The 26,727-nt window shown below is 43.5% G+C and overlaps 1 protein-coding gene and 1 long non-coding RNA gene across 4 annotated transcripts in view; one reads left to right on the top strand and one right to left on the bottom strand.

The window, feature by feature from the left end:
- Positions 1 to 26,727, bottom strand: part of RALB (RAS like proto-oncogene B) — a 65,387-nt gene that overhangs the window by 13,151 nt on the left and 25,509 nt on the right. For all 3 annotated transcript variants that reach the window (XM_072960824.1, XM_072960825.1, XM_006196086.4), the window contains one exon: positions 3,890 to 4,055. In XM_072960824.1, coding sequence (XP_072816925.1) covers positions 3,890 to 4,003 — 114 coding nt within the window. In that variant the 5' untranslated portion in view covers positions 4,004 to 4,055. The remainder of the gene's footprint in view (positions 1 to 3,889; positions 4,056 to 26,727) is intronic.
- Positions 1,967 to 3,723, top strand: LOC140696326 (uncharacterized). Its single transcript, XR_012072492.1, has 3 exons — positions 1,967 to 2,317; positions 2,881 to 2,949; positions 3,247 to 3,723. It is a non-coding gene; the product is annotated as an uncharacterized lncRNA (long non-coding RNA).

The raw sequence follows: 26,727 nt of genomic DNA on the forward strand, positions 1-26,727 counted from the left end.
TCTCAACTCCAGAAATGTGATTCAGAAGGTATTTTGTTAAAAGGTTCCCCACATATATCCTGAGGGAACTCTAATTCAAAAAGATACATGCACCCCAATGTTCATAGCAGCACTATATACAATAGCCAAGACACGGAAGCAACCTAAATGTCCATTGACACATGACCGGATAAAGAAATTGTGGTATATTTATACAATGGAATACATTCAGCCATCAAAAAGAATAAAATCATGCCATTTGCAGCAACACAGATGAATCTGGAGATTGTCATTCTAAGTGAAGTAAGCCAGAAAGAGAAAGAAAAATACTATATGATATCACTCATATGTGGAATCTGAAAGAAAAATAGAAAAAGAAAAAGAAAAAAGAAGACACCAACGAACTCATCTACAAAACATTAACAAACTCACAGACATAGTAAACAATCTTATGGTTACCAGGCAAAGGGTGTGGGAAGGGATAAATTTGGGAGTTTGAGATTTGCAGATGTTAACCACTATATATAAAATGATAAAAAATAAATTTCTTCTGTAGAGCACAGGGAACTATATTCAATATCTTGTAATAACATTTAATGAAAAGGAATATAAAAACAAATACATGTATGTATAAGCATGGCTGGGACATTATGCTGTACACCAGAAACTGAAAAATTGTATCTGACTATACTTCAATATAAAAAAAAAAGGGTCTCCCAGGAGATTCTATGGAAAAAAGGTTGCCCAGGAGACTGTATGATCAGCTAGGTGTGGGATCACTGCTAAGGTCTCTTCAAGCTCTAGAAGTGTGGTTCTAGGATTATACTGTTTAATATAGTAGCCACCGGCCACGTGCCAAGGGCTCAGTAGCTACATGAACTGGACAGCATAGATACAGAGCATTTCCTTCATCCCAGAAGGTTCTATCACACAGCATTGCTTTAGAAAATCAATTAAACACTCCCCTAAATACACATCACTTCATCTCTCTTCTTTTCTTGCTGTGATTTTATTTGACCATTTCCTCAATAACTGCTGCTTTCTGGTTCTCAAATACGTTAGCAAGTGAGAACAGCAGACTAAGGTCACGCATAGCTTTCCTCTTTCTCTGAAGGAACGAGGAAGAAGAGAAAAAAAAACTCTTGAGTCTTCTGTGCTTAGATTTGGCATCCTCGGGCCTCTCAGTCACCTACACGGTAGAGGAATCTCCCTCCTCTGATCTACCACAGCTCCGCCTCTGATCCAGGGCTTCTCAACAGCAGCACTACTGACATTCCCGCTGGACAATTCCTTCTTTTGTGGGGTCTCTCCTGTGCACTGTAGCATGTGCGCCAGCATCCCAGCCTCTACCCACTGGGTCCCAGAAGCACCCCCGCCCAGTCGTGACAACCCCAAATATTTCCAGCCAAGTGCTCCTTTCCTCATCTCCATCAGCAACTACTTCTCTAATCCTGTCTCCCTCCTCTTAATTCCTCTCCTCACCACCTCTTCTTCCCTAGCCTCTGTTATAAAAGGAAAACACTCTTCAGCAAGAAATTCACATTGTTAAGCAAAAACAAAGACTTTCAAAGCAGATTTTGAAATTCGTCTCTCAGAAGAGGTTTATGCAAAAATGTTTTGGGTAAATGAAACAGATTCTGCTAGCTTTCCCCACTTTGGCCCCTAGTAAAAGTAAAAGGAAAGCTAGCAAGCATCAGAAATAAAAGCTCCCCGTGATAAGACACAGCGGGGAATGGCCCAGGAGGAGATGGCAGTTTTGGTCTGAAGCTTATTCACTGTGGGGCCCTCTTTTAAGAAAAGAATACAAAATTATACACATAATATTAAATATAAAAGTGATTATCTAGAATGAGAAAAGAAATTACAATTCATTATACATTTTTTAAAATGCACAAATACTGTGGCGAGCCCACCCTCAGGTGACCCTTGGTGCGTCATGCCCTTGTGTGACAGTCTTCCCTTGACTGCAGAGGAACCCGTGACTGGTTCTAACCAACAGAAAATGGCAAAGGTGATGAGATTACCCCCTGACTACATTTCTGTGTATAAGATTCTGCGGTGTTGTTGTTTTTAATGGAGGTCCTGGGGGGTTGAACCCAAGACCTTGTGCATGCTAAGCATGTGCTCTACCACTGAGCCATACCCTCCACCCACAGTTCTGTGTATAAGACTCTGTCTTAGCGATCAAGAGAGGCAGGGAGGAAGCCAGCTGCTGTGGTAAGAACTATCTATGGAAAGGGCCACGTGGCAGAGAACTGTGGGCGACCTCCAGGAGCTGAGGGCCTCCGTCCCACATCTGCCGGCAACCAGGGAGCCTGGAGGAGGACGGGACCCTCAGGTGAGCACACAGCCTCGGCCGACACCCTCCCTGCATCCTGTGAGACTCTGAGTAGACTAGCTCAGCCGAGCCAGCCTCCTGATCCCTGGAAACTGGAGACAACAGATGTGTGTTGTTTTAAGCTGCCAAGTGTGTGGTAATTTGTTACACAGCAATAATACAGATACCATTTACATCACAAAACCCAGCAAAAGAATATACTTTTATTAATTAACTGCCTGACATACCTCTAGAATACCTTCCTACTTGGCTGATATTTGAATTATCTTGTCATATGTCAATGATCCTGAAATACTTCCTGCAGAGAATTAAAAAATAATTTAGTCTTTCTTCTAGCACAGTTGGTCCAAATTTCCTTTATTGATGGTTTAGAAAGGTTTTTTTCAGCTTCACAACTACGTGACGTTACTAGTCATGAAAGTTTGAGGACTGTTCGCGACTTTAGGAAACCTCTATCCCGCTTCCCTGTAAGAAGCTGTAAGATCTGGAAGAACATTCCAGACTAGTTTCTGACTCCTTAAATTTTGTCCCTTGTTCTTCCTCCACTGCCCACACACTTTCAGTGCCAGATGCCAGAGGACACACTCGTACCAGGACACACCCCGGCCCCACACCTCACACCACTACGCCAGGTGAGCCAGCACAGTGGGCGGTGGGAATATTCCTGGAAGCCCTTCCTGCACTGGGGCAGCTAGTCATAACCCAACCACATGCCAAGCGACTCCAGACCACACAAACATTCACCTTTAGACCCCAGCTAAGTGTATCTTTAATTATCAGCTTCCCTCAGTTAGATCCCAAATGTGGCCACTCCAAACCCAGCCCGCATATGAGCAAGTTGGACAGAGGGGAGAGAGTCCAGAGAAAAGAGATAATGATCTTAACGGATCATGGTCATGGTATTTTTTTCTTTTGCAAATTGTATAAAGTACATGCCCGTGTGGATATCCTGCCAGTGAGAGGCCCTGAGGTTCAAGTTCTGGTCTGAACACTCAAGTGTGGTGTCCGCAAATGGCCATCAAGTGGGGACACTTGTTGCCACAGGGATTAAGACTGTTGTCACACTGGACTCAGCAGCAGTTACATTATCCACAGTAAGTGATGTAAATCTGGGGCAAGGATGGCGGGGCGCATACCCTGATCCACGAAAGACCTAGAGAGAACCTGATGTCCATCACTCAGAAAAGATTCAATTCTTACGACAACTCAGCTCCCCCTTTCAGTATCTCTGCAGACTGACTGTCACAAAACTAAGCCTCTGACCTGTTCATTACATATACCCGTAGAGCCCCCTGCTCTCCCGCTGCTCCTGTCATAAAGAAAGGTACAACGGTGGAAATGATGTGAGCAGGGACCCCTCACATCCCTGCCAGCATTGAAATTACTTAACTAAAATCAGCAACCCAGATCTTACGCTGGTTAGAACCCCCTGGAAAGCTATTCAGAAACCCCCTTAACACCAGTGGGCCCCTTGATCCTCCATCACGGGGGTGGGCGGGGCGGCAGGTGAACAGCCGGAGAGGGGACGCTGCCACGCAGACGACGGGCAGCAGGCCGTGCCTGGCGTCTTACCTCGTCATACATGAACTGGAGCGTCAGGGCCGACTTGCCCACCCCTCCGCTGCCGACCATGATCACCTTGTGAAGGGCCAGCGAGTTCTGGCCCTTACTCTTGTTTGCGGCCATCCTGCTGGTTTTCTGAGGCTGCAAAGCCCGGACAGAAGACCCAGGTGAAGAGCTGCCAATGAAGAAGACAAAGACTTAGAGGTGGGTTGGTTTCTACCCCAGTGAAATCAAATGAAAACCACACACTCCAGAAAAGCCCAACCCAGACATTTCAAGAGCGGAGCCATCTTTCCAGGCTCCAGGCAGAGATAAACGCCCTCCAACCACTCCGGAAGTCGCTGACTGCAGGAGAGCCAGGACCTGAGTAAAGGCAAGACAGGGAAGAAATGAGTGGGTGCATCCAATGCCCCATCCCTGGAGACGCAGGGGAGCCCAACCCAGCCCTCAAACTCAGCACACCCAACAGTGCTCCACAGAAGTGGCAGGACCCACATCAGATGACCCTGTCATCCGATGCCACAGCTCAGGGACCCCCACCTCCACCTCTGTCTCATCCCTCTCCTCTCCGCGTTCCTCTGACACACACACCCCCACGTGGCCCACCACGGGGATCGAGGACAAGCTCTTAACATGCTGATCACCTCTCCGTAGATTGGGTGCCCCTGAGGAAACACAACTGTCCCCAGATTCGGGTGACATGGAGATCGACGTGTTAAAAGGGATAGGTAAACATGCTTCTAACAGTAAGCACCCCTTTACGACACGTGACAGTCAAAAGGAGTAAAACTAAATTATTTACTCCATGTTTATTTACACTGATGAACTAAAATGAGTTGAACTTTTCTAAAATAACCATCTGTTAGTCAAAATCAGTTTAACCTCATCGGCAGTGAGATTGAAGGAGGAGAACAGAGCAACCTTGGCAGTGTGGGAAGATCAAGTATTCCAAAGAAGTAAATTTAGTAGGGGGAGGGTAAACCTCAAGTGGTAGAGAGTATGCTTAACATGCACAAGGTCCTGGGTTTAATCCCCAGCACCTCCTCTAAAAATAAATAAATAGACCTAATTACTTCCCCTCCCAAATTTTTTTTTAATTTTTTTAACTAGTAAATTTAATAGGTCCCTGAAACTTCTTCTAACCTGAGTGCTAATTTTTATTTTAAACCATTTGTATGGACAATTTTTTATATACTTCACAGCATAAGAAAAAAGGACATAGGATGAAGGGGGCCCAAGGCTGGCTCTGCCATTCATGAGACATGTGAGTTAGATGCTAGTTACTCAGTTTTCCTACCTGCAAAAAAAAGTAAACCACCACCTGCCACGCAGGATTCTTCTGAGTATCAAATGTGATAATGTGGGCAAGACCTGAGCCCTGTGCCTAGCACATGGTAGGAACTTAAGAAAGGCTGGTTTCCTTCCCATCTGATTTTAAGATAATTTTTTTTCTAATTATAATATTATGGGTACCCATTTCCATTACTTCTGACAAAGTAACTTGAAAATAGCCCCAGAAGAAAAATAAATATATTTAAACACACACACCCCAATGGGCAACATAAAACAACATCAGTTTAAATCAGTCATTCCCATCCTTGGCAGCACAATGGAATCGCTGGGGAGCTTTAAAAACATCCTCAGAGATTCTGATGGAATTTGGTCTGGGGATGCCTGGGATGTCTGGGATCCCATCTACAAGCCTCCCAGGTGATTACAGTGTACCTCCAAGGTTGAGAACGTCTATTAAGTGCACAGCTGAGCTGAAAAGAAAATAAGAAATCCCCATGTTGCGGAGAAAAAAATCAGAGCAGTAAGAGCTGATATTTCTGTGGTCCTGGAGGGCTGCTGTTCTTGGGAACTTAGGATTTAACAAGCACACGGGGCTAGGAGGCCAAATGCCCTTGCTAGATGAGCATTAGAACCAAGACCTCTTCTCAGTTGAGAACTGAGAAGCTAAGACCTTGAGGGAACACACTTTTAGGTAAAGAACAGACTAGCAAAACATCTGTCCACTGTCGGGAAGGAAGAAATTTCTTTTACTATTCTAGGTTCCTCTGGCTGGTCTAAGAATTCAACTGACATGAGACAGATTAACAGGAGAAAACCAAACAAAGTTTAATAACATGTAGCCATGGGAGAGGACCCAGGGAAACTGAGTAACTGGCCAAAATGGCCCAAGCCCTCACCTTAAAGGCTGTCCTCAGCCAAAGAGGATGTTGGTGTGGGGAGAGCCAGTTGTGGGAGGTGACCAGGGAAATCCCAGTAAACAAGGCCACCACTGTTATGCAGGTTTAAGTCACTGCCTCCTCCACTGGTAAGAGCTTCTAGAAATTCGGTCGGTTGCCCTGGTACAGCAAGGGAGACACCCTTATAAATGAAGCTGTACCTAGTAAATGTCAATGCTTCTCACAAAACTCTTACTTGGTTTTCAGATTTTTTTCCATGTCTGCTGTGTTTTAGAAAGTAACCAGCTTAAAACTACTCATGTGGCAAAGAGATATATTTGGGGATGATAAATTCTGCTCCTCTATACCACCAGCAGGGGAAGAAAATAAGGAAGCCTGTCTGCCTGAGCCCTGGCTGTAAGGAAGGTGTACCCTGAAATCCAAAGCCAAGAAATTAACATAAAACGTAACCCCGGGCTGGTCACAGTGCTGGAGCACAGGGCAGAGTGCTGAACACAGCCCCTCTGGGGGCCAACATGCAGTGAAGATGGCTCAGGATTCCTGGAACTAAAGCCCGCAAACTGGAGCCCACAGTTCCAACCTATGAAACACCCAAGAAAATAATTCTACAGGAGAGTCAGCATCCATAACAGGCAGGACTTTTCAGACAGTCATTAGAAAAGGGGTTATTTGATCATTTTAAAGAAAGACAAAACCAAAATGTGAGGAAAAACTGCAATATCAAAAGACCAAGAGCTGAACAAGAACCACTCTGAATGTCTAAAATACTTTTTTAATTATTTAAAGTGAAAAATAATAAAAATGTAGGCGAGGAAAAACAAACCCATCTTAGTTCATTGGTTGGGGCTGGAAAATCAGACTGACAAAAGACAGATTGAGGAGAGAAACACAAACAGAAGCTTATTAACATGTGCGTGTTGCACACACAAACACACACACACACACAATCAGTGGTGTTAACTCGAGGAGGGAGGGCTTATATAGCATCTTAGCCAAAAAACAATGGATGTTGTAGAGAAGGGACAAGACAAAGGAAAGGGGCTTTGCACGTGGAGGAGTGGCAAACTGTGGGAAGGTAAACATTAAGGGGAAACTAATGGAAGATGTGGGCTAGTGAGTAAGATGTGTTACGTGGGTTCCTCCAGCGCTTCTCTGGGCGATCAGGTGATTAAGACTCGCTCTGCCCTTCCTGGTAGAGAGGGGCGGGCAGAGCTTTTGTGTCTGTTACTTTTCAGTTGCCCTCACCTCAAAATAATTCTTATGTCAATGTGGCATATTTCACGGTGGCATACTCTGAACCCCTTCAAGGCTCAGTAGAAAATTTTAAAAAGACATAAAACTATCTTTAAAAAAGAAAAAAACAAAATCCTGTCGCCCAGAGATATTTGCTATTAACAATGTTATTTCCTGCTCGCACTGTAACTTACATATTCTTATATTTTAATCCATATATTCCTATATTTAAAACCTTTTTGAGATTGTATTTATGAAGCTTTGCATGTTATTTTTCACGACTATATCTTTCCGTCTTCTTAAACAGAGGAGTAAGCCTTTCCTGGATGACTTAAGGGTCACCCGCACCATGAAGTCACGTGACCGGCCTCGGGCGGCCCTGAGTGGACTCACACACCTGCCCGCTCTCCTTGCAATGGATCCTCAGTTCACTTGCCTACACCAAGCCATCTTTCCACTCCCCTTTCTTAATTATGTGCTTTTTAATGAGTGTTCTAAGCAATTAATTAAATAATTAAGCTAAAATAGAGTACGTGGGATAAGAAGCGGGTCTCCCCCAAAGGCTCAGGAAGGTGAAACTGCTTCTGGCCTAATTTCTGGTCCACAGCTTTCACCACAGGGCTGAGGTGGGGCTGTGAGGTTGGAAACTCCAGACCATCACTCTGTCACCCGATGTCTCTGAAGCAACCCTGCTTCTATGAATGATTACAGCTGCAAGAAAATGGGAGAAATAATTTTCCAGGTGGGGGAGGTGCTTTCAAACACATGTCAACATCTAATTCTGAGCTGCTATTTTTCAAAAAAGAAAGACAATTTCTCTAGAAGAAACCACAACAAATAACTTGAAGACTATTCAACAGATTCACAGATATCTGCTAAAATATCCAGGCTCAGAGCTCAAAAATTAAAATAACCATGGTGGATAGTTCCAACCTACATAACTACATCAGCGCTTGACATGAAGGTCTGAAGGTCAAGACATGAAAAAGGCAGGAGCGTCAGCCAAGTGCCCATCCCTGAACCAGTCCCGGAAACTGCCGATGCTGACCGTCCAGACTTCTGGGATTGGAGAGAATAAACCAGTGTGTTTAATCCACTTTGAGTCTATTTATTGTTGCTGTTGCTTTTATGTATACTGAAAGCAGTCCAGAAACATAGTCTTTGCACTCAAGAAACTCAAAGTCTAGTGGGACAGGCAAATTAGTAAATGATTACAATATGGCATGATAAATTCAAAGGCAGGAGTATCCAAGAGGTGCCCTGGGAACACAGAGAAGCGTCTAGATCAGACGGGAGGGTCAGGGAAATGTTCCTAGAGGGAGTGACACAAGAACTGACATTTGAAATCATTGACTAAAGAGAGGAGGAGAAAGACTAGGAAGAAAAAAGTCAGTGAGGTTTAGGAAGCTCATGTTGATGATTTGAGTTTATAACAGATATGCCTAGCCAATAAATGTGTTCCTAGAAAACAACACAGCTGTCCTTTTCCCCACATTTTACTATGAAAAGTTTCAAGTTTTCAGAAAAGTAGAAAGAGCTGCACAGTGAACACACATACCCACCACCCAGATTCTACAATTAACATTTCACTCGGCTTGCTCTACCACAAACCCAGTCACCTGGCAGCCCTCTACTCACCCATCAATCCGTCTTGTTTTTTGATGCATTTCCATGCAGGCTGTAGACACCAGGACACATCATCCCTCACTTCAGCAGACACCCATTTTTTACAAAGCAAGTATACTTCTCCCAGAGGTCTCTCTAAGGGGCTTGCAAACTTGCTACTCTCTTCCATGACCTATCTGGGGTTGGAGCCAATATGTGAAAGCTACAACACAGATCTTCCAACAAGGGGAATTTGGCCCCGTAACACCCAGTCCTGGCATGGCACTCACCTGAGAAGTCTTTTATCAGGGAGTTGACAAACATACCCACAAACACACTTTACTATGTCTCTGTCTACCAACAGGAAAGCGCTATAGTGGGCTTCATTTTTGTTCAAAAAACACTTAAACACTACTTTATGCTAAGCTGTGCACCTCTGCCTTTAGAAAACTCAGTCTGCTAAGGGAAGTTATATATCAATAAAGCACTAAAATATAATTGCTCGCATGCAATGGTAAAGATGGTACAAGGTATAATGGAAAGCATAATGAACTCCAGGAAGGCTTCAGAATTGAGTGAGAGCTCACTTAGCAGGTGGGGGTGAGAGAGGGAAGTTTTCCATGCATAACACAGGGCACATGCAAAGCAGCAGAGGCGTGAAACACCATGTGTGTCCGGGTACCACATCATATGGAGGCACAGGTATGGGGTGGGGAAGTGACCGGGTATTGCGTCTCAAAAGACAGACATGCTCATCTACAAATGAGCCTAAGATGTTATATTAAGAAACATATTTTAGAGAAAACGGGGAGCCACTGTGGGGTGGGTCCTCCAGCCCAACTTAACTGTAAGGCACTGGATCAATAAGAATAAACATGTACCCTCCTGCACAGAAAAACAAGACACTTTCATTTAGATGGCTTGGTAGGGAGGCAAAAGAGTTGGGAAATGTTTTTCCTATGTGACGTTCTATGATACCTTAGAATCAGATCAGCTCCCTACCAATGGCACTAATTCAAATACAAGAACACATGTTCACTTGAGAAATGAAATTCTGAAAGCAAATCACAGTCCATGTACATAAACTATGCCAATGTGTGTTACGAGGAAGAGGTGGCTTCTACTGAACGTTAACCCCATAGGCTAATATAGTCATTAGTTTTTTTGTTAAACTTAAGCTAGGAGAAAATGAATTGGTAGGTAGAGTCTAAACGCCACTTTGTCTGTACCATATTGTCATGAAAATCAAATAAGAATTTGACGATGCAGGAAAAAAACTTACTCCTCCAGTCCTCGTAAAATTCAGGTGTCCTCTACCAGGTACGTGAAAGCAGGTGGGAAATTATCACATACTATACACACACAAAGAATTACATTTAGCACTTTTTCTTCAGGTAACACGGCCCAAAGGTAGCTTGGATATTACTAATAGGCCGTCGACATAATATTTGAGTCTCTCAGAACATTACTCATGTTTTTAATCCTTTAAATAACAGTCAAGAAGGAAGACAATCCTAAATCTGGGACAGTTTAAGCACTAAAATAATTAAGGACAGAATGAAAACAGACCACTGAAAAATGAGGAATTCATGAATCCATCCCTATAACAAATATTGAACAAACAAAGGGAGAAGGGAGGGTTCTTGCTTAGAGTGGAACTCCAAGTCCAAAGGCAGACTGATACACACAGAGGGGGCACCTCGGCTGGAAAATCAACATTTTGCAACTATCATAGTAGAATCATTAGTAGATGCAAAATCTAAAGGAGAGATTTAGATGAGGAACAGGATATCTGTACGGTCTTAAAGCGTCTCCACAGATTACTTATGAATCGGACTCTGCGTTTTAACAAGCAGCACTATTCTAAGTGTCAAGCCAAATCCCAACTATTCATACCACTTCCTGCCACAATCCAAATCAGAAACAATCTGATCTAAACTAGGGTCATGAAGGACCCTCTCCACAAAAACAGCACTCTCAAATATGAAGGGACACAGGAAACAGATAGGTTGCAGGGACTGTAAATGCTGAATGTGAAAATGTAAAGTGCAGTGACACTGTCTATCCAGGTAAACATCATTTCCATTAATATTGAAAGTTGATATGCAATCTTCTTATTTCTCGGCATCTAACACCAAATTATTAGATAGTTGTGACAAAATGACTGTATATATGAGTGTGCGTGTGTGTAAGAGTAAGAACCAACAGCACTGCATCCCTACATCACTGTCCTTTTAATGACACGACACACACTTGTGGTTATTTGTAAACAGTCTCACGTGCGCTCCTTGGGCAGCGAGGTAGTGTCTTGTTCATATGTGTGTGTCTCCAGGGCCTACAATTCTGACCTACAGTAAATTAGAGACCAGAAATGCCCCGAGAATGAATAAAGGAATAAATGAATGATGAGGGGAGAGTTTCAAGAAATAAAAATGAGGACTCACTTTAAGCAATTTTCCGTAACACGTACTATGTCACGTTTCTCATTCACATTCCATTAAGGAAAATACTGTCTTTTGAGTGACCTATTGTGAACACTGATTCTAGAAGATAAGCAATTAAAGCAGCGGCCCTCCCCCGAGGCTCGTTTTGTGGTGTAACAATAAATGCTGCTAGCTACGATAATAATAATAATTTTAAAATGTACATGTGCACACGCACACATATGCTCAGGAGCCAATTAGAAGAGACCAGTCAAAGGTGGACAATTAAAGATCAATAAAGATAGTAACTGCAATGGATGGAAACTCATCACATTTGTTCACAAAGACACCAAAACAGCACCTGATTCATCACCTTTGGAGGATGAATGAAACAACTCATTATTTTAAAACTTGGTAAATTAAGGGAAAAAACTAAAAGTGTATCTTGCTTCTCTTATACAAACTGTACAGACAGGTGACCAAATAACAGAGGAAGCAAAGTTTCCCTTTACAAAATATTCTAACTAATCAAGGAACAACAGGACTTGGCCTATCGCCATTTTGCAATTCTTCATGAATTAAGACATCTAAGTACTGAGTATCAATGACTGCTAATGTTACAAAAAAGAGACAACCTGACATCTTGAAAAAGACATATAACCATCAATGATGTAGTCTTGCCAAAAAAAGCTTCTAACTACTGATTTACGGGAGGTGCAGGAGACAGAGGAATACATTGAACATACCACACAGGCACACTGCCAGCAACACAGAAACTGTAGGAAGCTCTACGGAACAAGCCACCCGGTTTCTTTAACAAATAAAGTGCAAGAAAAAAGAGACCTGGAGAGGGACCCTGTAAATTGTGAGACCTAAGAGCTATACCAACTGACTGAAACATGTGGACCTTATCTGGATTCCAATTTGAACAAATAAACACACAAGAAAACTGGGGATTCTGAACACTGTATTTGTAGATATTAAGGAACATTTATGATTAAAATTTTTTTCAAGTGACTCCATTTAACCTCTTTACAAATGAAGCTAAATGATCTATGGGATTTCCTTCAATGTTATCAAGGGGGAAGAGAGTGAGTAGGGATACAGACGAAATAAGATTAGCCATAACTGATCATTGTTGAAGCCATAAATTGATCATTGACTGATGCATCAAGGTAGTTCATCATACTAATCTCTGTACTTTTTGTATATGTTTGAAAATTCCTGCACTATAAAGTTTTTAAAAATAATGAGGACAAAAATACAGGTGCCTAGGTCCCGTTCTCCCTAGAGATTCCAATTTAGGCACATGGGAATGTATGCTCCTAAGCTGTCCAGACGATTCTAATTCACACCCAGATTGAAAACCATTCCATTAGACTTTAAGCTCTTTGAGAACAGAGTCTGGATTTTGTTTATCACTACTTCACTCATTACCTATCACAGAAAACACATTATTAATTGAATGAAATTAACTAAGATTGCGGCCATTTTCTCACCCTAATTCTAGAAAAATTAGAATATGCATCTGGACAGAACCACGAATCTAACATCAACTGGAATTCCTACTTTCTAACAACTGTTAGCTGACAGTCTCACAGTTCACACTATGCTACCGCCTCTGTTTTTGCAAAGGCCATGGCTCGTTGCTATCTTAAGAAAGCTGATTTACTTTTCACAGTCTGATTCAAAATTATTTTCTAGTCACTTGATGGAGATGACGCAGTATCATTACTCAGCTCTCTGATATCACTCCTAGAGATGATCTCTTTATTTTCGTTCAGCCCATCAAGTGAATGCTCTCCTCTTCACATTTACCTCCTAACTCAAGAATCTCATTCATCACAGAGTCTTCTATTTAACTTCTGTTCTTCAAATTCAAGTACTACAAACATTTCCTATACTCATTCTACAGTTTTAAAGTTCCAGAAATAGGTGAGCCCTGAGTAAATGAGAAAGAAAAATTTTAAAAGACTATCTGTCTTGGGGAAGCATAGAATTCTACCAAAGGTGGGACAAAATAAGGAAGACTTCAAATGACATGCTCAGTAGGGAGGGTACAGCTCAGCGGTAGAGCATGTGCTTAGCATGCACGAGGGTCCTGGGTTCAATCCCCAGTACTTCTGTTTAAAAAAAGTAAATAAATAAAAATAAACCTAATTACCTCCCCCCCAAAAAGACAATGTAAAATAAATGAGTAAATATTTAAAATAAAGTGAAATGCTCACTTCCACATAATGCAATCAATTTAAGAAACAAAGAGAGTGATTCTGATTTGAAAATGAACCTTTGGATTTTCACAATTTAGAACAGAATAAAACTCCAGAAACCAGGAAACAGATTTTTTTTCTTTAATACTTTATCAAATTCTATCAATACCTAAATTTTAATTTTTATTAAATCAGGTTTGGAAGATTTTTAGTACGTTTGTAGCACATTTTTGCAATCCCAGGTTAAACCATCCATAGTAACAAGTGGCTAGACATGTTACACCTTAAGTTCCAAGAGAAATGCTTATTTTTGACAGGTACACTCCCAGGACTAAATTCTACTTTAGCTTCTTGAGGATGGTCCAGTTATCAACCATTACATTGAGAAAAAAAAAAAGTACAAATTGCTCCTTCTTCTCTCAACAAAACCTAGAAATTCAATTCAGGACAATTTTTTATTAAAGATTTGCTTAAGAACTCCAAATCTTCCATATTATATATGTGGTGGAAGAAAGTGTCTCTGGCGAGACTGCAGGTCTCCAGATTTAGTGTTGTCAAACCATACTTAGGGCATATACTTTCATATACTATCTTATTCCTTTCCATAAATCACTAAAATTTCTCCAAAGCCCTCTGAACTCGCTTCCAAAATCAAAACGTAGAGAACTATTTAAACAGGCCCTTTTGCAAAACCACATCTGGTAAAAATGAGTTTTTAAAAGATTTCGCTAAATGATTTAAGGTACTGTCTGCCTGGCATCCTTTTCTAGAAGCTGCTCCCCTCCGCTGTCCTCGTGGTTATTACAGGAGAGGGGTGAGGGCTGAAGGAGACATGCCACATTAGTATGTGGCCCCGTCCCCTGGAAGAAACTGATCCCAAAGAGGGCACCTGGCCCACGTGGGAGGGCAAGGTCCACGATGGCTACAGCTGGGAGAGGGAACCCCAGGCAGAGGCAGGCGAGAAGCAGGAACCCCGGGGCCCTTTGGACCGTGCACTGCCCCTCCCAGAAGGAAGGGCAGCTCCTTAGCACCAGCTGATGCCTGGGAGTTAGGAAAGTCAGGCTTCTGATTTTTTTTAAAAGGCACCAGAAATTTGGACTCTTTTGTGAAACCTCTCTAATTAAATGTTCATAACTCAATCCGCTTTTAAAAGCACTGTGAGCAAACAAAGTATGTCTGCAGGCCACTCATTTTTACAAATTGGCAGCTATGCTTTTTGCCAAGCAGTAAAAGCTGATCTACAGCAAGAAAGAGAGACAGAGCCAGCACACGGAGAGAGACACACTGCGTCGGTCCTGGCAGCATTCAGGCCGCTGGTTCCAGCTGCTCCTGAGTCCTGGCCACATCCTCTGCCCCTTCCTGTGGCTTCGTTTTTCGTTTCCTCTCTGAGTCAATGCCACACACTGGTATCCTTCCAATAAACTCCCCTCTGTGGCGTGAGGGTGTTAACTTACGTTTCTATCACTTCCAGCCGACGGGTACCAAGTGACTGACTGTACATGTGGCTTTAAAAGTATACAAACAACTCAAGTCCAGGGAGTCAGACCCAGGCAGGGCCACGGGCAAAAATACATGACACAAGAACACTCCCTTCTAAATGGATAAAGCCTGAACTCTACATATAGCAACTGCAGCTAAAGGTGCTTCCAGGGAATTCAAACACTCTGCCCCCTTGTGTGGTTGGGACTTCTGTCCGCAATGAAGGAAACCCCAAGTGAAAGTAGCTTAAACAAAAAAGTTACTTATTGGCTCACATAACCACACGTCCAGGAATAAAACTCGCTCCAGGGACTCAAATGACGTCTCCGGAACCCAATTTTCCTGTCCCTATAGCTAGCCTCCATCCTCTCCAACCTCATCGCCCACTGCTCTTCCCCCACCTACTGCTCATCTCCCAACCCTAAGGCTTTTCGCAGTAACATTCACAGACTTAATTCCTTCTCCTCTAGGTTTCCACTGAAATGTCGCTTCTTCAGAGAGGCCTTCCTGTACTCCGTGTCTCAGGGAGCACCACCACCCCCCATCATCCTCCACTGCAGCCCTTTGCTTCTTTGCAGTTCCTTTCTTTTTCTACTTACTTGTTTTTCGCTAATTCATTCTGCTACGATTAAAGCTCTGTGAGGGTGGGCACCAGGTCTGCCCTTTCCCCTCCTGTATCCTGCCACTGTGGGACTCTTTCCCTTCACCATCGTGTAAACCATACTGCAACCTCAAAAACGTGAATCTCACCCAAACTATGACCATCATAAAATCTAACACACGGTGCATATGTGTGGCTGGGACATTATGCTGTACGCCAGAAACTGACACATTGTATCTGACTATGTTTCAATCAATCAATTAATCAATCAATCAATCCCATAAATACCAAAAAAATAATCTAATACACAGTACAAACTTAACACTTGGATTCATCTGTATCATTTCTGTTACTTATGGCCAAAAGTCTGAAGTCACTATTTCTTTATTTCGAAGCAAAGTCTGACAAATGGATAACATTCATTTGTATTTTTTAAGGTTTGAGAATTTGTCACTAAAGAATTTTCATCTCTTCTAAGATTGTTATTTAAATATTATTTGAACTCATTATGAGGTTATCATTACTACTTAAGAGACAGGCTCTGAAAACTGAGACTACCAGATCGTCGAATAAAGTAAGTTTATCTATTAAACAAGTCTCAGCATAAACAAAAAACTGAAGCCTCAGTGGCTGGGTGCTTCCATACAATATGCAAAGTCCCTCTGTTAAATCTTTTCAGTAAATGAAGATTCTCAGTCTTGACTTTCCTAGTTAGTAAATGTGCATTTTCTTATTGCTTTTCATGAACCAGGACTATTCCAGGAGTGACAGTCCTGGCAAGAAACAACTGAAGTCATCAGAACCCAGAGTTCTCTTTCTGTATACTCAGCGCTTCCTACTCAGACTAACTTAAAGAAGAAAACTCAATTTTCCCTGCCCCTTGCGCGGCTGCTATTGTCATTAGCACTGGGGAAGAGAATATTTTTATATTCTTCTACATGTATGACTCAGCTTCCATGTCTATGAAAATAAGGAAGCTGAATTAAATGGTCTAAGTTCCTTTCCAATTTTTTGCTGTTTTTCCTGAAATTAGATCTGCAAAACACATTAGTGCTCCTGTGTGCCTAAGAAAATTTGTTTTAAGTATATCTTTTCTCTAATGCATATCTCTTTATCTGTTCTCTGACCATAGGGGGAAAATAAAAACTAAACAAAAACAAAGTAAATTAACTAAAACAAAACCAGAAAGCTCTGAGTCACTCGTCGTAAGCGCCTGGCCTCTGGCTTGTACCTCTCTGCACATGTGATTCCTTCTGCCAGGACAGCCCTTCCTCTTGATGAAGAATCGGCCTAAATACTTCCCCCACCACCTTCCGAGCTCCCTCCCAGTGTGGCTGACCCTCTGGTCTCAGTGGCCCCCGTGCTTGTCGATACACCTGCTGCTGCCCTGAGGTAAAGCGGTGATGTCCTTCTAGAGGAGGTCTGTCCCTCCCACCAGACCGAGAGCTTCCCATTCCCCACCTCCATGCACGTGTGCCCGTACTGAGGAGGTGCTCAATCCACGGTGGATAAAAAACAAGTTCTCTGTCTGGGGTGGGAGGCCTCAAACGGACAAGTGGTAACTGGTAAACTGCAAAAGTTAATTCACTTAAAGGATGACTTTCCCGAACTACAAAGCAACAAGAAATGGTGGGAGGTAATTTACAAACTCTGGTTTTTTAAAGAATGTATAAATTAGTTCCGAAATAAAGACCCTTCCCACCATACCCTCTCCCCCAGTGGAATCTGGGACTGTCACTGGCCTTGGAGAGGTCCACCAATTTACACGGACTCCAGTTCCTTCCACCTGCAAAGGCAGCCTTGGAGACATCAGAGCTATTCCATCTCTCAGGAGCTGAAGGTCAAATTTGGAACTAGCACACATGGCTCTGTTCTGAATTACTTACCCAAATAAAATCCTGTTTAGAGTTATGCTACTGCTATTTCTGCTTCTACATCACCTACAGGGATGTCATACGCACTCAGACTAAGCTTGTGTAACCTGCAAGGTCACTTCACTAGTCGGAGGCAGGGCTGGGACTGGCAACCCAGCAGTCTTGCTTCAGAGTCCACACTGGGCTGCTCTGTCAGTGGATCGGGGTGGGATGGGAAAGCCCTTTAAACGTGGTGTGAAATACTGGAATTTATGGGTCAGAAAGCTCATCAAGAGATAGAAATGAACAGACAACTAGAGCACAAGTTCTAAATCAAAGATCTGGAAGGAAAGGTACAATAAAAAAAAAACAGTTATTATACACTCAAAGGAATTGAAAGCAGGCACTTGAACAGACATTTGCACATCCGTGTTCAGAGCAGCATTATTCACAACAGCCAAAACATGGAGGCAACCTAAGTGTCCACTGATGGATGAATGGAAAACAAAATGCAGTCTCTCCATACAATGGAATATTACTGAGTCTTTAAAAGGAATGAAATTCTGCTATAAGCTACAACATGGATGAACCATGAAGACATGAGGCTAAGTGAAATAAGCCAGACACAAAAGGACAAATCCTTTATGATTCCACTTATATGTGGTACCTGGAATAGTCAAATACACAGAGATGAAAAGTAGAACAGCGGTTACCAGGGGATGGGGACAGGCAAGATGGGGGGCTGGAGTTGAATGGGCACAGAGTTTCAGAGTGGGATGATGAAAAATGTTTAGGAGACGGAACAGTGGTGATGACTGTACAGCAATGTGAATGTAACTTAATGCCACTGAGCTGTACACTTAAAACGGTTAAAATGGTATATTTCACATTATGCCTATTTTACCACAATTTTTTAAAAGTAGCTCTATACCAACTACAGTGTGGTTCAGGAGGAAAAACTGCTCCCCTTGAGGTGCGGAGTCTGCCATGAGGAAGCCAATCACCTTGGTTAAGCTGCTTTTCTCAGCCTCAGTCTGATCTATAAAATACACAGGATATCTGTATCCTCAGGGTTACTGTGAAGAAATGAGAAAACACCTGGCTGTGGGTAAGCACTTTGCTTTTTGAATATCACTCTCATATTCTAGAAAGTCTTGAGAAAGAAATTGGCCAAGAAGCCAAGGCAGGGCAGGCTGCCAGGCCTTAAAGAAGGAAGAGATAAGGCGAGGGAGGTTTCTTTGCTCAGACTCAGTCCCCTGCCAGCCGAGGCGACACCTGCCCAGGGCACCACACCAGAAAGGAAGAGGCCTGGCTCCGGCCCTTGCTCAGCCCCTCACTCACTACGTGACAAGTCACTCCACTCCCTCGGCCAGAAGAACAGGGACCACACCTGCCCCGCCTCCCTTACGCCATAACTGGGGAGGAACTAAGGGGGAAACGTGCACTCAAGGCTCTGAGTCTCAGAGAACATTTCCGGTACGGAAACAAGCCTAGGAGCCAAGCGTGAACAGACCGAGGTCCTTCAGTCCCTTCCTTCTTCTCTGTCACCCCAAACACACAACATCATTCGTGGTCAGAGGCATTCCCAACGGGCACTTCAGGACCCGCCAGAAATCCCCTCCAGCAGCTCCTGAAATTTCTCCAGCAGAAACAATCTTTCTCTTCCAGGCTGTGTCCATGTATGAAGCTTTAGGGAACCAGCATCGGGAAGCTGTCACCTACCCAGCCACGCTTTGGGAAACACAATGCTAGGATGGGGTCCACCCTTCTCTCAAAGGGCAGCACATTGCTGAGCACCCCTCTACCGGAAGTGCAGGCACCCCCATTCTTCCTTCATCAGTACGACAGAACAGCATCCCGACAGAACAGCAACCATCCCCTGAAATGACCAATCCCACCCCACCCGGGTGGGATTGAGCCCCGGGAACACCAGCCAAACCTTCAAGACCCTCCACCACTTCTAAGAGTGTTCCCCGACCTTCTGGCTTTCCCAGACACTTGGATGTGCCCTGGGGACACCACATCTTAATGGGATGTTGTTTTTCCTCTCATGTGCGTCAGGGCCAGGGGAGCTAAGTGTCCCTTCTCCCTCCCTACTGTGCGTCCAGTTCATTACTCCCCTCAGTCCAATAATCTCCTCCCTCCTCTTGCAAAAGCCATGTGTCTTTAAGGCCCAGGTCATCCCCAGTCCCCATCTCTTGCTACATCTCAGGACTTCCTCATCACCTCCATCATTTACTGACAGTATTTGCTTCTGGTTTCCAGGCTTCCTTTCTACCCCAACTCCCATCACCCTTCCCAGTGACTTCTATGTTCCTATGGATGACCCACCCCAGAGACTGGCCTCTCAAGTCCTTAAACGTCCCTTCTCTAAAAGCTTTTTCCTTCTTCCTAACACTGCGGTGGTAGTTCCCTGAACTCTATCATCATCAGAAAGGGCTCCTGCCTCCAACCTTCTAGTTCACTCGCTCAAATCCCCACCCACCGCAGTGCTCTGCCTCTTGACACCTGAAAACATTGGCCTCCAGCATCTTCTCCTGGGGCATCAACTCCTTCTGGGCTCCACTTCCCTCCTTCCCTAGCTTGGATCCCAAAGCCCGATATCATAAAAGTAAAGCTCCCCCCACCCGAAAAAAACCCTCGTGCAAAGACGGTCACCTCCCTTGTTCCTTTCACGATTCTTTTCAGCACCTGCACCTGGCAAGCAAATGTTGCTGGAGCGGGAAAGAAAATCATGCAACCAGCTTTGCAAAACTTCACGTTAAATGTGTTTAGGGTCATAAACCAGGAATGGGCATTCATGCTACACTTCCTAGAAATGTTACTGTGATTCTCCCCTACGCCCTCCCTGTGCTCACTGTGATCGATGGCCTTACCTCATTTTTCCCAGACAGAAGCCATCAAGCACAACTTCCCCGTTGATCCTCCACCAAATCTACAAACAAACCCTCTTTCCCCAGCACCCATGCCCATCTCCTCCTCCATGTGGCCTCCAGCTCCTCTATCCTTCAGCAAAGGCCAACCCTCCACACAGGCTATGGACCCCTCCAGTCGCAGAACGAAGAACGGCATTCCTGCCACTATCCACTTCTTCCTGCATCTTTAATCAGTCTTTACCCCTCTGGGGGATCAGCCCCAATGGCATACAGACACGTTCTGTTTAATCTCCATCCTAAACCTATATACCTCTTTGATTCCCATGTCCCTCTAGCTAGTGACACAATTTCTTTGTAGCTGGTTACCTGTACAATGCCTCTCCAACAAGTTAGCTAGGAATCTTGTTGAAATGCATCTTCTGATTCAGTAGGTCGGGGTGGAGACCAAGATTCTGTCCTGCCAAACCACTCCCAGACTCCTGGCCCACAGCCCTCACTGTGAACAGCAAGGCAATGGGTTTCCTCCCCTCACTACATCATTTCTGAAACTGGTTCTAATCTGACATCCTCCCCCAGCCTAACTTCAAGAAGGCCGGTCTTGTCAAGGTTACCAATAAACTCCATGCTGCAAAGTCCAATAAAAACTTTGCCTTCTCAGGGGAGAGTATAACTCAGAGGTAGAGCATATGCCCAGCATGCATACGGTCCAGGGTTCAATTCCCCGTACCTCCATTACATAAATAAATAAGCAAACAAACAAATCTAATTAACACCCCCTCTCCAAAAAAACAAAAACAATTCTGCCTTCTCCTCTCTGACTGTTTTGAAAATGAGCATGTAGCAACTGTGATAAAACTGGGCCTGGAAAGAGGAAGGCCCCTAGTGGGCTAATCAAAGATGCCCTCATGGCATCTCCTTCCAGACACCGTCGCTCCTGGACTCTGCAGCCCCACATCCTCCCAAAGTGCCTGCTGTTTCTCTGCCAGGTCTTCCTCCTCTAGCTGTTTCTAAGTGTCAGTACCCCTCGGAGCTCAGTACCCCCCCTACTCTCCTCTCTACTCTCCCCCTCGGTGATCGCATCCATTTCAGCAGCTTTATCTGCACCTCCCAAACTCTTAGGACCCAGCCCAGAGCACTCCCCTGATCTCGAGACTCATTTACTTCCTTCCACCTCACCGCCACTCTCCCTGCTTGGGTGTCTCGCAAGAATCTCAAACTTAACATTCCAGAAATAGAACTCTGGATTCCTCCCCCTTAAAACCTGCTCCTTCTCCACGATTCTCCTTCTAGCAGTCAGTAAAGTACCTAGTCGTACCCAAGTCATCACTAAGGCTAAAACGCTGGGGGTCATCTTTGATTTCCCTGGCCTCTCCCCCAACTCCTTTCATGACCAATTCTACTGATTCCGCCTTCAAATTCCATTTCAAAGGCTCCCACTTCTTCCACCTCCTCTGTCACACCCCAGTCCCTGCCACCAACCACTGAACAGCCACAATCTCCTAGCTGGCCTCTCACTGCCTCTCCAGCCCCTCTTTGATCTATTCTCCACACAGACCCTACTATACACAAAAGCCCCTCCAAATTAGTGTGTTCACAGCCCTTGAATGGCTCACCAGGAATGATATCCAAAACCTCTCCTCACCAGGGCCCACGAGACCCTGCACCCACCCTCCCCAGCCAGCTCTGCCTTCTTTCAGTTCCCTGAATACGCCAAGGGCTTTGCTACCTGGGATGACTTTCAAAACATTCTCTGCCCTCTTCTGCCTTCTCCTCTTTGCTTTCCGGAACACCTGAAGCAAAGAGGTCCAGTCAAGAAACTGAAGAAAGACCCCGGTGGCTGCCTGGAGCAGAAAGGAGGAGGCGGAGTCTGGTAGGAGATGAAACTGGAGCGGAAGATAAGGGCCAGATCATTTAAGACCGGCAGGTCCTATAGTTTAGGGATTTTCAACCTTCTGCTGAGACACTGGGAAGCCTTTGAAGGGTTACCAGCGAATGGTGGTATTATTAGATGTGCATGTTCAAAAGATCTTTCTGGGGAAAAACAGAAGGGCCAAGAGCAGACGTGGCAGGTGCAGCAAGCCAGGCCGAAGGGAATGACAGTGGCCATGGGGACAGTGGCTACATTTTAAAACTACTTAGGAGGTCATGATACTGTAATTTCTAAGAAACATGTATTCGGTCATTCCAACGACCTAATTTTAGTTTTTGTAGGCATTTGGTCTTCGTCCACAGCATGTGAGTTTCTGACTCATAGCTCCCCAAACCCTTGGAATTTCTTGAATGATAAGAGCAAGGGAAGTGCCTTCTGTTATATCTGGTCTCTTGTCCTTGGTTCCTGAAACCAATTTAGAGCCATAAAGGTGAAATGGGTGTCTTGTTTCCACCACAAGCCCCTTTCCCCGACATCTGGGTAAGGCCAAGGAGGTGACTTTTGGAAAATACCTAAGGACCCCAGGGAAACCATTCTTGAAAAGCGGGTTGGAACTTTCAGCCCCACCCCGATTTCTGGGAAGGAGAGAGGGGCTGGAGGTTGAATCAGTCACCAAAGGCCAATGATGTAATCGTGCATGCTTATGTAATGAGGCCTCCATAAAAACCGAAAAGAAGGCAGTTTGGAGAGCTTCCAGGTTGGAGAACCAGAACGCTTCCATGTGCCAGCACGGGGGGGCCCCAAACTCCATGAGGACAGAAGCCCCTTTGTTGGGGACCTCACCCTGTGTATCTCTTCACCTAGCTGTTGATTCATATCCTTTGGAATAAAGTAGTCATCTAGTGATTAAATGGGTTTCCTGAGTCCTGTGAGCTGCTCTAGCAAATTAATCCAACCCAAGCAAGGGGTTGTGAGAACCTCTGGTTTACGACCACTTGGTCAGAAGTACAGGCTAAAACCTGGGCTTGTGACTGGCATCTGAAGCAGAGGGTAGTCTTTTGGGACTGAGCCCTTAACCTGTGGAATCTGATGCCACCTCCGGGTAGGCAGTTTCAGAACTAAGTTGAATTGTACGACGCCCAGCTGGTGTCAGAGAATTTCTTGGTAGTGTAGCCCCACACACATAACCCACATTGGAAATGGGTGTAGATTTCTTAGAAGTTAAAAAAATGGCAGCTCTTAATGAATGAACACATATAATTCGAGATTTTAAAAAGGCTTAATGAAATTGAGTATATGTATGTATATGAATGACTGGGACATTGTGCTGTACACCAGAAATTGACACATTGTAACTGATCGTACTTCAATTAAAAAATTATTAATTAATTTTTAAAAATAAAATAAAAAATAAAAAAAGGCTTAATATCCAAGTGTGAGTAGAGGTACCACATTGGCTAAAATCCATTTCTAATAACAGGATCAGCTAATCCACAATAATTGACTGGCCACCAATCTTTTCCTGTTTTTACTGGTAGGGGGTAGGGGGTGGAAGGAAGGAGGGGGATGATGGGAGAGGTAGGATAAAAGAAAACAAAGATACTAGCTCATAAATTAGGGCAGGGAGTGGGAAAACAGCCAAAAATAGGAAGAAAGGAAAGGTAAATTGTGCTGACTTTCCCAGACTGCCTGATGGTGACTCCAACCTTCAACTGGGTTGGAATGAACAAAAGCAATTCTCAGAAGACTTCATTTTCTAAAGTTACATTTAACATGATTTATGAAGCCTCTTATTATCAATATGCTTGAGTCACAGGACATTTATTATGTGAAAAATACCAGAATCATAGAATTTTGTAAGGATGGAAAGAAACCTAGAGGTCATTTAATCAGGCTTCAGGCTCAGGATTCCTAAATTCTTCTCTCCATGTACAGACACTTCAGAAAGATTTCATCCAGAAGCTAAAAGAATAAGGCCCCTCTGTCCAGGTGGATAATTAAAATGTATTAGCATTTCAAAACCGAAATGAAGAATTGCTAAGCAAATAAATATTGTCCAAAGATTCAAGGTAACTGGTGGAAGGGTATAGGGTCTATGTTCTCCAAGATTTTTTCAGCTACTTTCCCAGTGGGTTTTACTTTTAAAAATACACAGATGATTAATGACTAATTTTAAGCTGTACATCACAGAGATCATTTTGGCAACAATTTTTTTTACCAGTTTGTTTTAGGGTTAAAAAAAAAACTAAGCTGTTCCATTTGGTTTAGGGACCAGTGAGGTTTTAATTTCTAATTTCCAAAGCTACTGCATATTTGTCTAATTTAATTCTAGCATATGAGAAGGAAGGACCAAAAGAAAGAACATAAAGTTTCAAGTATAATACTAAAAAGTTTCTAGACTAGGAAAGACTCCAGCTGTATTTTAATCCCCTATAGTACATACTTCAGTATGCACATGAAACAAAACCTTAAACAAGAAATTGTGGTAGTGAGCCTCCAAGAATGCCAATGGTCCCCAAGCCTCCCCAGTGTAGTCCACTTCCACATTGTACCGGGGTGGTCTATGGCTGTACATCACGTCCAAGATCACGTACCAAGACAGTGCAGTTTCTATCTTGATCATTGTCTTTCTCGCTCTCTCTCCCTCTCACATTATTTGCCCTAAGAATGTGTTGGGAAGAGTCCTATGGAGAGGCTCACCTGCTGAGGAACTCAGGCCTGCAGCCAATAGCCACGTGATAAGCTATCTTGGAAGATAATTCTCCGACCTCAGTCGAGCCTTCAGATGACCAGACCTGAACCTGAAGCACCCAGCCAAGCAGCTCCCAGATTCCTGAACTTCAGAAACTGGGTGATTATAAATGTCTGTTGCTTTAAGTTTGGGGTAATTTATTACCCAGAAGTAGAAAAATCGTTCAAAAGACCAACAAACTTTAGAGGGAGTCAGCCACACAGGCCCAAACCACTATTTTCCTTCAACTCATGCCATATATTGAGCAAAATTACATAGCTTGGAATATTTTAATTTGAATCAGACCTAACTTAGTATTTTGTATGTCAATTCCCAATCTAGTGGGTTTAAAATGTATCTATATAAATTGCCCACAAAGCACGGACAAAAGCAACAAAGACAATAAAATATTAGCAACGATCAATTAATAGCACCTTTCTTTCTACATTTAGAGTTCCATTTTTTAAAACGGCAAGAACTCCCCAAAGATTTGTCTACAACTCAGGAGTCAGCTCACATTCAAACGTCCAAGGCCAGATATTCATCTGGTATTGGTGAGATCAGTGAGTCTGTGCCAAGCAGACAGCTGATGCTCAGTAAATATTAGTTTCCCTCGGCCTCCTTACCCACCCCAGCCCCCTCGGCATGATGAGGGAAGAGTTCCATCTTCTCTGGTACTCGGTCAGCTCTCTCTCATTCAGACTTCTCAGCAACATGCATTCACTTAAAAAAAAAAAAAAATCCAAGGGGCTGTTTGTTTAGAAGCACAGACTGCCCCCAACTTAACAATTCGACTTAGGATCTTTGGACTTTATGATGGTGCAAAAGCGATATGTGCTCCGTAGAAACCATGCTTCCAATTCTGAATTTTGATATTTTCCCGGGCTAGCGATAAGTAGTAGATACTCTCTTGTGAGCCGCAGCTCCCAGTTAGCCAGGGGATCATGAGGATAAACAGCTGATACACGCCCATCCCATGGCCATACTGCCATCCTGTTTTTCACTCTGAGTCCAGCATTCAATACATTACATGAGCCATTTAACACTTAATTATAAAACTAGCTTTGTGTTAGATTATGTTGCCCAACTGGAGGCTACTATAAGTGTTCTGGGCATGTTTAAGGTGGGCTAGGCTAAGGTTTGAGGTTCAGTAGGTTACGTGTATTAAATATATTTTTGACTTATGATATTTTCAACCTATGATGGGCTTATCAGGACATAACCTCATACTAAGTCAAAGAAAATCTGGAATTGGAGCCAACGAAAAGTGGGACCATTGCGTATCCTCTTGAGACCAGTTACACTGGAAGTTTTAGGAGAGTTCACCTCCATCTCTCCCAGAGCGGCAGTTCTAGGTTGTTACAGTGTCTCCAAATTTAGTTTTCAGGAAAGGTCTCCAATTATGTTTCTAAGGTCCATAAATTTGATAACTGAATGCAGAGAGGTATTGTGGGATTGGGTGATGTGGCACAAAGAATTATCTCAACTCTCTGGTTTGCAAACTTCCAGAATCTCGAGGCATCTTCAGCCATAACAGGAACTTTGAAGAATTAAGGCAAGAAATTAGAACTTTTACACTTTTTCACCTTCTACCAAGACCCATTTAGACCCCATTTACAGTTCTAATTCTTAATCTCCTATCTTTATGTGTCCAGGTCCCATATTCCCAAAAGATATTTAATAACTTATCCCCCCCCCCACTTTTTTCCACACAAAATCCTGGGAAAGATTCTACCCCTTGGGCTTAGAGAAACCTTGCTGACATCTCAGATAAGAA

The sequence above is a fragment of the Vicugna pacos genome, chromosome 5 (genome assembly GCF_048564905.1).
Source record: "Vicugna pacos chromosome 5, VicPac4, whole genome shotgun sequence".
NCBI lineage: Eukaryota > Metazoa > Chordata > Mammalia > Artiodactyla > Camelidae > Vicugna > Vicugna pacos.